We start from the raw sequence: 14,792 nt of genomic DNA on the forward strand, positions 1-14,792 counted from the left end.
AAATAGAATATTTAAATCTAACATGGAAAGATTCATAAGCCAAATTAGAAACATTAACAAGTAAAAGCATTGGAATAAATAAAAGTAGAAAATAAATTAAAGGAACATTAAACATGTGATTGAAGAGAAGTAGCCTAAATATAATAGAAATCCTAATCATAAATCCTAAGAGAGAGGAGAGAGCCTCTCTCTCTCTAAAACTACATCTAAAACCTAAAATTGTGAATTATGAAAAGTTTCTCATAAATGAATGGATTCTCCTGCTTTATAGCCTCTAATCTGTGTTTTCTGGGTCAAAAACTGGGCCAGAAACAGCCCAGAAATCTCTGGGGGCGAAATCTGCCACGCTGATTTTCGTCACTGCGACGCGTCCGCGTGGAGCATACGTTCGCGTCACCTAGCTGTATGGTCACTATGGCAAATTATATATCAAATTGAAGCTCCGGATGTTAGCTTTCCAACGCAACTGGAACCGCATCATTTGGACCTCTATAGCTCAAGTTATGACCGTTTGAGTGCGAAGAGGTCAGGCTGGACAGCTTAGCAATTTCTTCAACTTCTTGTATTCCTTCCACTTTTGCATGCTTCCTTTCCATCCTCTAAGCATTTCTGCCCTGTAATCCCTGAAATCACTTAACACACATATCAAAGCATCTAATGGTAATAAGAGAGGATTAATATTAGCAAATATAAGGCCAAAGAAGCATGATTTCAATCATAGCACAAAATCAGGAAGGAAAAAGTAAAAGCATGCAAATAGTATGAATAAGTGAGTAAAGAGTTGATAAATACCACTCAATTGAGCACAAGATAAATCATGAAATAGTGGTTTATCAATTTTTAAAAAAATTCATACTATACTAGTTGAAAATTAAATGTGCACAATCATAGGTAATTTTGTTTAAGTGGTTACTTTTATAAAGACATCTTTATTTAAAATTAATATTATAAATCATTAGATAATTTAATATATTTGACTGAATATATTTCATTGAATAATATGATAATTCATAATACAAAAATATTTGATAACTAAAAAAATTAACCAAAATCTGCAAGAATTTACTTTATTTAATATCTGTTAATTATTACAACAATTAATGAATATTATATAAAATAAATTTTAACTTTTTTTTTTGTTCCCTAGTAATAATACTACACATCTATATTTTTTTGTTAACAAGTTTAACTAAATTGATCTAACTTAACAAAAATTAATTATAATTAACATTATTCTAAATCTTATTATTTAATTTGATTGAATTTAATTTATAAAAATACTTAAATTCAGTAACATTACTCCATATTTTTATACAAAGATGGTTTAGCTACTTTTTGCTTTAAGTAGTAAATGAAGAGACCAAACCCTAACTAGAAACCCATGTGCTTCTGTTTTTCTTCGTTTTGAAACACCATACATTAAAGAGTGTTGTATCTGATTTATCATTTATCCAATAAACAATAGAAAAAATAAAAAGTGTTGAAAGTAAGTGTTTGCATACAAAATAACCCTAAATAAGTAGTTGCATATTAATAGGTTGATAGAATATTATACAATAGATATTTTTAGATAAAAGTAATACAAATATTTAACATTTTTTAATCATATTATATATATACTAAAAATTAGTTATCAAATAAGCTATTTATATATAATATATATTTAAAAAAATCATTTGTATCAATGAACTTTACGAATGCCGACAAAAGTACTCATCAAACAAGAAAACTAACATTATATCCATGAAAGTTGGGTTCCGTATGACAAAAATACTTAAATCCTAATTTTTTATTGACTTTTTAATAAAATTCTCAAATTAATCCTACCTTTTATCTTTAACTTCAATTCCACACCATCTCTTCCTCTTCAAACCCCAAAGTGGAACTTGTGACGATTTTGGATAGCGACGACAATGACGTCCCCTCAGTCTATTGTCACCTTTTTCTCCCATAACCCACATTCAGAGTTCAAACTTCAGCAGCAGTAGTCCTTTAAAAGACCCCACTAAGCCAGTATCTAGCCTACGTGTCGCCAAACTCTTCTCCTTGGCCAAAGGGTGCCATCGCAGTCAGTAATTGCTACTTTAATTAATATATAATTACTGACACAATCCTAATAGTCCTTGTGATCTATCTCGAAATATTTATATTCCAATCACATAACTTACCTCACCCATATCTTTCATTTCAAAGTTATTAAAGAGATATTTCTTAATCTCGCTTAATAGACCAAGATCAATAGATGCAAGCAAAATATCATCAACATATAGAACTAAAACAATGAATTTACTTCTACTAACCTTTAAGTATATACACCGATCAACGGTATTTTTCTTAAATCCAAAGGACAGAATGGTATCATTAAATTTGATAAACCATTGGCGGGATGCTTGTTTAAGTCCATATAGTGATTTCTTAAGTTTACACACCATTTGTTCTTTCCCTTCAACCAAAAATTCTGTTGGTTGATCCATGTAAACATCTTCCTCTAAATCCCATTAAGAAAGGCGGTTTTAACATCCATTTGATGTAACTCTAAGTCATAATGAGCTACCAAAGCCAAGATAATTCTTAAAGAGTCTTTTCTAGAAACTGGTGAGAAAGTCTCTTTGTAATCAACGCCATCTTTTTTAGTAAAATCTTTGGCAACAAGACGAGCCTTGTAATATTCAAGGTTGCCATGAGAATCATGCTTAGTCTTAAAGACCCATTTACACCCAATTCTCTTGCATCCTTTAGGTAATTTCACAAGGTCCCATACTTTATTTTGTTCCATTGATTTAAGCTCATCTTTCATGGCCTCTAACTACTTATCAGCATTATCACCATTAATGGCTTGTGAGAAAGAAACTGGATCATTAGCAACACTCAAGTCATTTTCTGACTCTTGTAAATACGCCACATAATCATCAGAAATAGCATATCTTCTTTCTCTTTGAGACCTTCTTAATGCCATTTTTTGTGGTTGTTCTATTATCGGCTCCTCATTAACCATGGGATTAATAAGTTCTTGTTCCTCTTTATTGTTATTTAGTCCAACAACAACAGGATCAATAATTTGTTGTTCCTATTGCTTGTGATTAGGCTCAATAACATTTGGAATAACAACTCTAGAAATAGAAGTACAAGTTGAAGGAACTTGAATTCTTACTTCTTTAATCTCCACATTTTGTGAAGCTGTACTCCCACTGGTCTCACCATTCTCAATGAACCGTGCATTGTCAGTTTCAATTATTCTTGTACTATGAGTAGGACAATAAAATCTATACCCCTTTAATTTTTCTGGATAACCAATGAAATATCTACTGATTGTTCTTGCATCCAGCTTCTTTTCTTGTGGATTATAAGCTCTTATTTCTGCTTGACATTCCCAAACATGTAGATGTCTTAAACTAGGTTTCCTCCCAATCCATAACTCAAAAGGAGTTTTAGGAACTGCCTTACTAGGAACCCTGTTTAACAAATACATAGCAGTTTTTAAAGCATACATCCACAATGATATAGGTAAAGATGCATTACTCATCATTGTCCTAACCATTTCTATTAAAGTACGGTTTTGCCTTTCTGATATACCATTTTGTTGAGGTATACCTGGCATAGTGTATTGAGCACATATACCACGTTTTTCAAAAAATTTAGCAAATGGACCCGGATTTTGTTCTCTTTCGTCGTATCTTCTATAATATTCACCACCTCTATTAGATCTAACGATTTTTACCTTTTTATCCAACTGTCTTTCTACTTCATTTATATAAATTTCTAAAGCATTAACTGCTTGAGATTTATCATAAAGTAGATAGACATAACCATAACGTGAATAATCACCAATAAAGGTGATAAAATATTTTTCTTTATTGAAAGAGTTTATATTAAAGGATCCACATATGTCAGTGTGTATAATTTCAAGAAGTTGGATACTTCTTGTGGCTTCTTTCTTTGTGTGTTTTGTTTGCTTTCTTTTAATACAATCTACATAAATATTAAGATCAGTGAAATCCAAATTTGGAAGGATATCATTCTTTATCAACCTATCCATTCTTTCTTTGGATGTGACCTAAACGTTTATGCCACAAGTAAGCAGAATGTTCATTCACTAAACCATGTTTAGTGCTAACTTTATGATGCAAAGTCATAAGTGATTCAGCATATAAATCATTAAGATTAAATTTATATAAACTATCAAAAAGTATGCCAGATTCATCATATAGTTGTGCTTAAACAAACTGAAACAACTATTACCAAAATTAAAAGAGTATCCAGCAACATCAAGTTTAGATAAAGAAACTAAATTCCTAGAAATACTTGGTACATAAAAAGTATCTAGCAAATCTAAATGATGTCCAATGTCGAGAATCAACCGATAAGTCCCAACAGCTTCTACTGGAGCTTTATCTTTATTTTCCATGTAGACAAACTTTTTATTTGGCTTTATGGTTCAGGTTGTAAGGAATCCCTGCATCGATTTAGAAACATGAGTCGTACCTCCATAATCAATCCACCATGTATTACGAGAAACTTTAACTAAGTTTGATTCAATACATACATAAGCATAATTAAGCTTATTACCTTTCTTTTCAAACCAAGCCTTCCTCTTTGGACAATCATTTTGGAAGTGTCCAAGTTTCTTGCAGAAATGACACTTATCTTTCTTATGGATTTTAGAGGAGGACTCAGCAGTCTTTAATGGTCCCTTTCTCTTTTCTTTTCCATGCTTCTTTCCAGTTTTCTTTCCAACTCCTTGATGGTTTAGGTAATGGATGGAATGATTTCCTTGATTCTTAAGTCTGGTTTCTCTTGAACTAACATACTATGCAAATCATGCACATTTTATTTATCTTTCATGGTATTATAGTTCATTTGGAAAGGACCATACTCAGACGGTAATGAGTTTAAAACAAACTGCACAAGAAAATTTTCATCCACTTTCATTCCCAATGATTTAAGTCTTGCTGTAATATTTGTCATTTCAATGATATGCTCATGCATAGTACGAGAACCATCAAATTTCATGGTGGTCAAAGTACCCATTAACGTCCCAGCAAGAGACTTATCAGCAGTTTGGGAGCGCTCTTCCACAAGTTTCATAAATTCTTTAGCATTATCAGACTTAGGAAGAGCTGACTTGATGCTGTTTGCTATGCTCATCCACATGAACATAAGACTAAGTTTGTTTGACTTTTCTCAAGCTTTATAATGAGCTTTTTCTTCATTGCTACTAAGAATAGTAATAGCAGCAGGTTTCTGAACTTGAAGTGCCAAATCAAGATCTAAGACACCAAGGTGAAATTGGACTTGTTCAGACCAATCAGAAAAATTCAGCCCATTAAACATTGGAACAGACGTAGCATGCGAATGCAATGCGATAGGAAGAATTACTGCAATTATCACATACTTAATATTAACACTTTGAGTCATAAGATAACATATTATTCAGATTCAAAGAGCATTCATAGAAACATTCAAAGTATATTAATATTCTCCTTTGGGTGATATATCAATATACAATAACACAATGATGCTAATAAATTTAACTTTATTTAGTAAAGATATATGCACCAATTAAAAATATTTAATATCTTTGGATATTTAAATACTAATAACAGTACATATATATGCTAACAATCATGTTCATTAATTATAAGATCAACTAATCAACCTTTGGGTGATCCTTAAATGTCTCACAATAATGAACTTTAATTAATATATAAATAATTATCATTTAGCATCTTTTTTATATGTAATTGATAAAAAATAATAAATATGATATTAACTAAAATTTTTAGATTTTTTACTACTTTGGTGATTAACAAACCTTAAAATTTCAGTACAAAATTTTCTTTTAATGTTACAAAAATAAAAGATACTGTTCACTTTCGGCTAAAATTTGAGTACTTTGCTATACAAATTAGTAAAAAATTAAAGAAATTGAAAGAGTTTCATCATTACTTTGGATTTAAAAAAAATTGATGTTCATAGATATGCAAACATAATAACACAGTGCGTAACTATGGAAACCAATTTCACAATAAGGTCCCGTAGCTCAGTTGGTTAGAGCGTTAGTCATATGAACAGAAGAAAACCAATTTCAATATATACACAGTATAATAGCAATACTTTGATCACTTATACATACAAGCATTATCCATATATATATATATATATATATATATATATATATATATATATATATATATATATATATATATATATATATATCCATACATTAAACAATCATGCATGAAACTTCATGAACTAAAAATATAATTACAAGCTCTTATAACTACAGATTTCATGCTATATCAATTTTGCAGTAAAATTACATTTTCATGGACAATCACAAATTTCACAACCTAACTTTGATACCACATGTTAATTTATATAGTTTTAGTGAACGTTATAAAACTAATCACAATAATATAAGGATCTTGAAATTCATGATTGTCACAAATAAAATAAAAATAGTTACTAACATTGATCCATGATGATGATTGTATTAGTTAGAATTCACTTTGTCTATTTCTTTGCCTTCTTAATTCTTTCTTTAATTTGGTTATTGATGGTGAATGAAAAAGAAAGACTTCATAGGTAGGAAGAGAGGACTGAATTCTGATTTGTTTTCATAAAAACCAACTTCCATCAAGTTTGTTATATTTCAAAATAATCATGTAACTTCCTTTATTTTATTATTTTAATTAGATATTTATTAAACTAATAAAATAAGACACATCACACACATGAGACATCATATAATAATATAATTTCTTACAAGATGCTCATTCTGCTTTTCTGTCTCATTATTCCTCCCTCCCTTACCCTTCTATTTCGTTCCCTCACTACCTATTTTGTTTCTGTCTCACCGTCAGTTTTGTGCCTCCCTTGCCATGCGGTAAAAAGTGCTTGCTCGATTTTTTTTGTTAATTACTTAATTTTTATGATTTTGAGTTTTTGTCTTTTTTTATTATATGATTCTATAATTTGGAACAATGTTTATGATTATGAATTTTTGATTGTTTTGTTATGATTTTTCTTTTATTAATTTTGTATGAAACTAAAATTAACTTTTATTATGATTGATTTCAATTATTTTGAAATAACTTCTGTTGGGGTTCGCTGTTGGAGAGATGGCCGCTGAGGGAGAAGAGGGTAACAATAGACAAAGAAGTTGTTGCTACTGTCGCTGACGTCACTGTCCAATACCACTGCAAGCTCCAACTTGTCGCTAAATTCAAGTTCTGCTTTCTTTCGTTTTGCTCTGCTTCAACATAATTGTAGATTTGTTAAGGTAGTTGATGTCGATGTCATCATAGTGGTGATGGTGGTGAAATAACAAAGAAGAGAAAACATGGTTAAAATGGTGGCAATGAAGGGTTGTGAATTTTAGGAATTTGGATAAGGCTAGAAGTGAGTCAAGCTAGCTCATGAGTCAGCTCGAAGTTAATAGCTTGATAAACTGAATTCGTGAGCTGGTGAGTCAAGGTTGAGCTTGGAATTGAGCTTATCAATTAAATGAGCCGAACTTGAACTTGGATAAACTCCGCTCATTAGCTCATAAGTTGGTTCGATTATATATATATGATCTTAATTATTCAAAATTTTATATTTATTATTTATATATAATTTTGATGTAGGACATAAATAAAAATTTATAATTTATTGATAGATAAACAATATATAAAATTGATCTTTTTAATTTTTTTTAAAATATATAAGTTATAATTTATTGATATAAAATTATAAATTATGTTCCTATTACTTGAGCCAACTCGTGAGCTTTCGGTAAGTTGAGCCAGAGCTTAAGAAATAAGCTTGATTGTTAATGAGTCGAGGCGTAAGCCAAGTTCAATTTTCGTGACTCGAGCTTGAGTTTGGTTTTATTCGACTCAACTCGACTCATTTTCATTGAACCCTTTTTTCACTGGTTTGGGTAGTTCTCTTTTATTCTCTTTCATCGAACTTTTTCTTTTTTTACTTTCCATTTAAAGGTATTTCTTTCAATTTTTTTCTGTTTAATTAAAAAAATTTTGTTATATTTTTTAAAATTAAATTTTAATATAGTGTCAAATTAAATTAAATAGTATACATATTTATATATAATATATAGTAATTAATTTATTTTTTTTGTATACGTAATATTTTAGTTTAACTTAAAAAGTAACACGAATAGGTTAATGTAGATTAATTTTAATTGTAAAGATTTTTATTAAAAGAAAATGAGATGATACTTAGACAACCTTATTTTGAATATTTTTAATAAGTAATAAGTTAGTGGAGATGTTATTAAATTGTTAAAAAAAATTATTTTTTATTTAGTGTATCTGACATATTTTTAAAAATAAAAATAAAATTATTAAATTATAATTGTATCTTTTTAAAAAAAATTTATATTTTAAAAAGAATATTTTTACATAATAAATAAATAAAAAGTATATTTATATTATTATATCTAAATATAATTAATAAATAAATAATATTTTGACATAAAATATTTAAATATTAAATTACTTTTTTTTAAAAAAATTATTTATAAAAAAATGTTTTTAAAAAGAGAAAGTATAAGGAGCTAATGGAATATTTGTACAATGTGTACGATGGAGGTTTAGGGAAGTATTAGAGATATAACCATTAGTGTTATCTTTTTCCATCAGCTGAAGTTTTTGGATCATAACATAGTATCAGAGCTTTAGATCCGAAAGGTCAAGAATTCAATTTTTGGTGAACCCTAAATTCAGTTTAAGCTTTTGGAATGAGATGTTTATTATCCTAGTATCCGGATAGTTATTCTGGATAGTATAAATAATATTTATTTTTTTAACTCATATAATCTATTGTACACATTGTACAAATATTTCATTGGCTTCTAGCATGACTCTTTCAGAAAATCTCACCCAAAAATATCTTGTAAAGTAAAAGATCAACCAGAATCAAATTTTACGCTTATTTTATTCTTGTCTATTATTTTCGTTTTGATCATACTAAGATAAACCGTTAATTAATTTTATAAATTTGTGATTTTTTATGAGATACAGATACTATAAACAAATATACTTTCTTGATAGAAAATATACTGAGATGAGATCTCGCTTTGATTTTCCTTTCAATTTGTAAGTTTCTCCCGTTGAATAGGCAGGTAATATAGCAACGAATAACTAATAAGCACAAAAAAAGGCAGGTAATATAACATTATTATTCAGTCATTATTAAAAATTAAAAAAAAAAACTAAAAAATGGATTTTTAATTTTAACTATTTATGAATTGAATGTTTAAATTTATATCTTTCCCTAAAGATAAAACTCAACCCAGATGAGACGGATTGAAAAATATCTATATTTAAATAGAGGGATTGACTTGTAGATGTTGTTGGGTTTGAAGAAGGTGACTAGGTGGGTGAGGGAAGAGTTAAACCGTTGAAGTGCATAAATCTCAAATTACGCCCTAATTCAGATTTTAGAAGGAAAAAAGTTGAAACCTCTTTGCATCTCTCTGAGACTCAGAAGAGGAATGAGGCCTCCGAAAAAGTCGATCCACGCCGTCACCACATGGGTGCGGCGGCAGCCTCCGAAAGTAAAGGCTTTTCTCGCCGTCGTTTCGGGCATGGCGGCGCTCGTGTTTCTCCGCTTCATCGTTCACGATCATGACAACCTTTTTGTCGCCGCTGAAGCTGTCCACTCCCTTGGAATCTCCGTTCTCATCTACAAGCTCATGAAAGAGAAGACTTGTGCCGGTTACCCCTTCCCTTCATCTTCTCACAATTTAATTCAATTGCTCCATCGAATTTCTTGCCTTTCTCGACATATTTATGTATTAAAAATTCTTCTTGTTTCTTCGGTTCTTTTTGAAGACTAAATTGTTTGATGCATGGTTGGAAGGCTAAGAAAACACGGCAATGAAAAAGATTAATTTTTATTTAACCGGGATTAAGATCATTGTGGCCAGAAAATTTTTTCCCCTTGAGATTATTGGCTTGTTTTGTTTGGTTTCATTTATAAAGCCAAAATCCCTTCTTTCTTTTTTGGGTTATTATTTTTCTTCCAAATTTTGATTCAATGCTAGTCAATTGACCCTAGTCTCATGTTTGCTGTCTAGCTTTCATGCCTTAATGCCATAACTGTTTGTGATGTACAGGATTATCGCTCAAATCTCAGGAATTGACGGCTATGTTTTTAGCTGTTAGGCTGTATTGCAGTTTTGTCATGGAATATGACATTCACACCATACTTGATTTGGCTACTTTGGGTACAACACTCTGGGTTATATACATGATCCGTTTTAACTTGAGGTCTAGTTACATGGAGGAGAAGGACAATTTTGCAATATATTATGTGGTGAGCTCTCCCTATGATTTAATTTTTTAAGTATAAGATCCTTTTATGTTGATGCAAATTAATCAACAATTTGAGGAAGCTTCACTGTTGCTGCTAGCATGATTGATAACACGATTTAATAATAGATTACTTGTGCATTTACCAACTCTAATTTTCAAATTGAATGCAGGTGATACCTTGTGCTGTGTTAGCCTTGTTTATTCATCCATCAACTTCTCATCATTTATTGAACAGGATTTTCTGGGCATTCTGTGTGTATCTTGAAGCTGTATCAGTACTACCCCAATTGAGGGTCATGCAGAACACCAAAGTATGATTTCTTAATCTAATTAAGAATTTTCGTTCTACTCATAAGATATTGGAAACAGGGTTTAATTCTTTTTCATCCTGTCAGATTGTTGAACCATTCACAGCTCATTATGTGTTTGCACTTGGTGTCGCAAGATTCCTCAGCTGTGCACATTGGGTTCTTCAGGTATGAAGTGTTCATCAAAACTTAGTAATTGCATTAGTCATCTGTTTGATTTATTTGATAAAGTGGTCATCAATTGTTTGATGATTTGTGCTCTGGTATTTGGCATCAATAAGAAGACAATTCTTTTGCATGGTTAGCAGTTAGTTGGTTGATTAAGTACTGAATGCCATCATATCAGATGTAAATGATATAACGATAACAGCTATAACCAATCGTCATTCCTCTATGATTTTGCTTTTGAATATGTGCTTCTGACAATTGAAACTAGGTTCGTATTCATAGCCAAATGGTTATAGCTTTCCTGATGTTGGAATGTTTCTGTAGTGGTAAAACTTATTGGCTATACAAATTATTGGTATTCAACTAAGTTACGAATTCTTGCAACAGGTGTTAGATAGCCGTGGACATTTGTTGGTTGCCTTGGGGTATGGTTTATGGCCATCAATGGTTCTTATCTCAGAAATTGTCCAGACTTTTATCCTTGCAGATTTCTGCTATTATTATGTCAAAAGGTTTGTTGTGTGCATCTTATAGTTACTTCCCCTAGTCCTCCTTTTCCTTTGTTTTTATGGTTTTATCGACCTTACGTATTTGGTTTTTGCAGTGTTTTCGGGGGACAGCTTGTTCTTCGCCTTCCATCTGGAGTGGTATAAAAGAAAGTTGGATTGGGCGCATGGTTGCATTTTAAATTAACTTTGATCAAAGCAATGTGTTTGACTATGATGGTTGGAGGTCCATTTTGTGTTGACAAAGGTTGGCTATGGGGGAGAAGCTTCTTTGTAAAGTTGGAGGGGTTCAATGGAAAACTCGTTATTTATGTCTAACATACACTAGAGTATTCTTCGTAGTTTGGAACGTGCCTATTCGCCTATTTCACTTGCTCATTCTCAGTTTTAATCGTAGTTGAATATATCCGTTAAATATTAACAATTAGAATTAACATACAGATACAGTTGCAGTGAGTTCCCAAGTTAATTATGGATTCAAATTGGAATTCTGAATTCCGAGAGGCCAACTCTAAATTTTAAATCGACACCATAGAATACAAGAATTCATTATTATCATAATTATATAAAGTATAAAAAAGATACTGCCATTATTTTTTCCTCAATTGATTTAAGGTTGAATTCAATCGTGGTGTTACTCTTTTTGTAGTTAAATCTAATCAAGTTGGTACAAGTTTAACCAAAAAAAGAAATACATGTGAATATACGTCTTTTTTTTTTCTCTGGTTTTTCAGTACTGAAATATTTGTTATATTTGTTGGAGGGCACAGAAACTTATTAACATAGCACATAAGGTTTTACATATATATTTTATTGGTTAGGTGTTAATGTTTCAAATATTCTTCACATACAAGTTATTATTCTATATACTTCTCTTTAACTTAATTCACCTCACGCGCCACTATCTAACTAACTTTTCAATCTACGCGTGAATATATAACTGTCTTTTTCGAAAAGATTTCGTTTCCGTTTTCGATCTACGTTCTCTTCCATCTCTGCGTTTTCTGTGTTCCTCTTCGTTCGTTCTCTACGCTTTTGAAATCAACCTCTAAAATCAGTTTTGAACAGTTATCTCGTTGTTGAAGATGAATAATTCAAGTTCAGATTGTCAATTGAATCAGAACGAAGTTGATTATTGTTTTAAATCCAATCAAATGGCTGAGGTGTGGTTTGATTTTAGTTAATGTTTTCGTTAGTAGTTTATGATTCTGTAAGTGAATAATGTTGTTTTTGTTTGTGAAAATTATTGTTCATCGTTGATGGTTTGAATTGAATGTAATGTAAGAGTTTTGCATTAAAGAAAATATTTTTCTATATTTGCAACAAATTTTGGTGTAACACGAAGATATTTAAGTGTATTATTTAAGAATTTTCAGTGTATGTGTGCTAATAAGTTCTGCAAAATTTAAAATTCTTCTTCTTCCTCCTCTTCATCTTCTATTACTTCTTCTTCTTTTTCATCATCATCATCATCTTTTTTTTCTTATTCATCTTTTTTTCTTGTTTTACTCTCTTAACAAGAATAAAAATAAAAAAAATCAAACAAAGAAGAAGAAACACATAATACTACAAAATTACTTGGAAGATGATGAACTTACATTCACTCAACTAAAAGAAAGAAAGAAATAAGAAAAAGAAGAAGAAAAAAATGCAACATCAGAGGAAACATTTTTCTATATTTGAAACGAATTTCGGTGTAACACAAAGATATTTAAGTATATTGTTTAAGAATTTTCGGTGTTTTTGCACTGATAAGTTATGCATCATTCAAAACTCTTTCTCTTTCTCCTCCTCATCTTCTGCCACTTCTTTTTTTTTTCATCATCATCACCATCTTCTTTTTTCTTATTCATCTTTTTCTTTTTGTTTTACCTTCTCAAGTTTCTTCGTGTTTTACTCTATTAACAAGAATACAAATAAAAAAATTAAACAAAGAAGAAGAAGAAACACATAATGCTGCAAAATTACTTGGAAATGATGAACTTATATTTATTCAACTAAAAGAAAGAAAGAAATAAGGAAAATAAGAAGGAAAAAAATGCAGCATTAGAGGAAACATTTTTCTGTATTTCCAACAAATTTCAGTATAACACGAAGATATTTAAGTGTATTGTTTAAGAATTTTCGGTGTATATGTGATGATAAGTTCTGCATAATTCAAAACTCTTCCTCTTCCTTCTCCTCATCTTCTGCTGCTTCTTCTTCTTCCTCTTCTTATTTCATTTTCTCATAATTCTTTTCGAATTCAGCTTTGCAACTTTCTTCACTTTTTGCGACGATTTTGAGAGATTTTGATCCTTGTTTGAATTTTGAGTGTTGCCGTTTTGATTGAGGGAGAAGAACCGTTTGCGCTATTCAAGAGTTAGGGAAGCACGTATTTACACGCAATCTAAATTGAGAATTATTTTTGTTGGGTTTGGTCCAACTTATATGAACTTGTATACCAAAAAGAATTGTATGTGTAGCAACCCTCTTAATGTTTTAGGCTTGCAATTTTTTAAAAAATGAGAAAAAGATAAATAGATCCCTGAACTTTTGTCACGCGGACATTTTGGTCCCTAAGGATTAAAAAGTACATTTAAATTCCTGACTTTCTCAAAACCAGGACATTTAGATCCCTCTGTCCAACAGATATTGTGAAACGTACAGGATATGTCTGACGTGGATGCCGTTATGCTGATATAGCCGTAACGGTGTCCCACATGGATGTGGCAGAAAGGTTTAGGGACAAAAAAAATCCTCCAACCTTAAAACGACACCGTTCCATGCTCAACCCAGAAATCAGACCCGATATTGCAATCCCTTTTCCCTCTCACACTCGCTGAAGCTTTCCTTTCCTACATGGCTTCTTCAACGCTCACTCAGCGCCTCCTGCCTTGCCACTGTTGGTTGGAAACGGAAACGTTGTCCCCATCCTCTACGTTATCATCATTCGTTGGTTACTCTCTCCATCCCCAGCAATGCCACTGTTGCATTCTCTTCGAACTAAATCCCGCTGCACCAGCCTTCTTCAAAGGACCATCGGGAACATCGCATGCCTCTATTTTATTTTACAATGAGATATCAGTCTACATTAGGATTTATTCTATAGACACGTTAATAAAATGAAAAATAAAATAACTATGCTAATTCATTCTTCTATGATTTACATGCACTCTATTTTTATTGTTTTCCTTTTTCACCCTCTTATTTAGTATATGGATACCTAAAAACCTTGCAAGCCATTGTGGCTTCCCAGTGAAGAGAAAGTAACATCCTAAGAGCACTCCTACCACCACTCCCCATGCATATCCTACTGCAACAGATTTTCAGCTAAATTCAAAATTTTTCTCATGCTCAAATGTTAAAAATGATGAGGTATGTCCATTGTCCTCAATCCCACTGCATGATTTTGGCAAAGAGAATCAACATAGCATTGCATTTCCTCCATATGAATCATTTTGGAAGGTGTTGAATTGGCCACTAATAGGAATAGCTCCCTTTAATTG

General features: G+C 31.1%; 2 protein-coding genes across 2 annotated transcripts; one reads left to right on the plus strand and one right to left on the minus strand.

Annotated features, from left to right (window-relative positions):
- Positions 1–2,488: 2,488 nt before the first annotated feature.
- On the minus strand, positions 2,489–2,797 carry LOC140180624 (uncharacterized mitochondrial protein AtMg00820-like). The gene has a single exon (XM_072221879.1). It carries the CDS (start codon positions 2,795–2,797, stop codon positions 2,489–2,491), a length of 309 nt encoding a protein of 102 aa, XP_072077980.1.
- A 6,234-nt stretch (positions 2,798–9,031) lies between these two features.
- On the plus strand, positions 9,032–11,669 carry LOC112765299 (uncharacterized). Its single transcript, XM_025811210.2, has 6 exons — positions 9,032–9,722; positions 10,124–10,323; positions 10,493–10,633; positions 10,718–10,798; positions 11,186–11,310; positions 11,403–11,669. The coding sequence occupies exons 1-6, from the start codon at positions 9,500–9,502 to the stop codon at positions 11,449–11,451; spliced, it is 819 nt and encodes a 272-aa protein (XP_025666995.1). The 5' UTR covers positions 9,032–9,499; the 3' UTR covers positions 11,452–11,669.
- Positions 11,670–14,792: the final 3,123 nt, after the last annotated feature.

This window comes from Arachis hypogaea, chromosome 17 (assembly GCF_003086295.3).
Source record: "Arachis hypogaea cultivar Tifrunner chromosome 17, arahy.Tifrunner.gnm2.J5K5, whole genome shotgun sequence".
Taxonomy (NCBI): domain Eukaryota; kingdom Viridiplantae; phylum Streptophyta; class Magnoliopsida; order Fabales; family Fabaceae; genus Arachis; species Arachis hypogaea.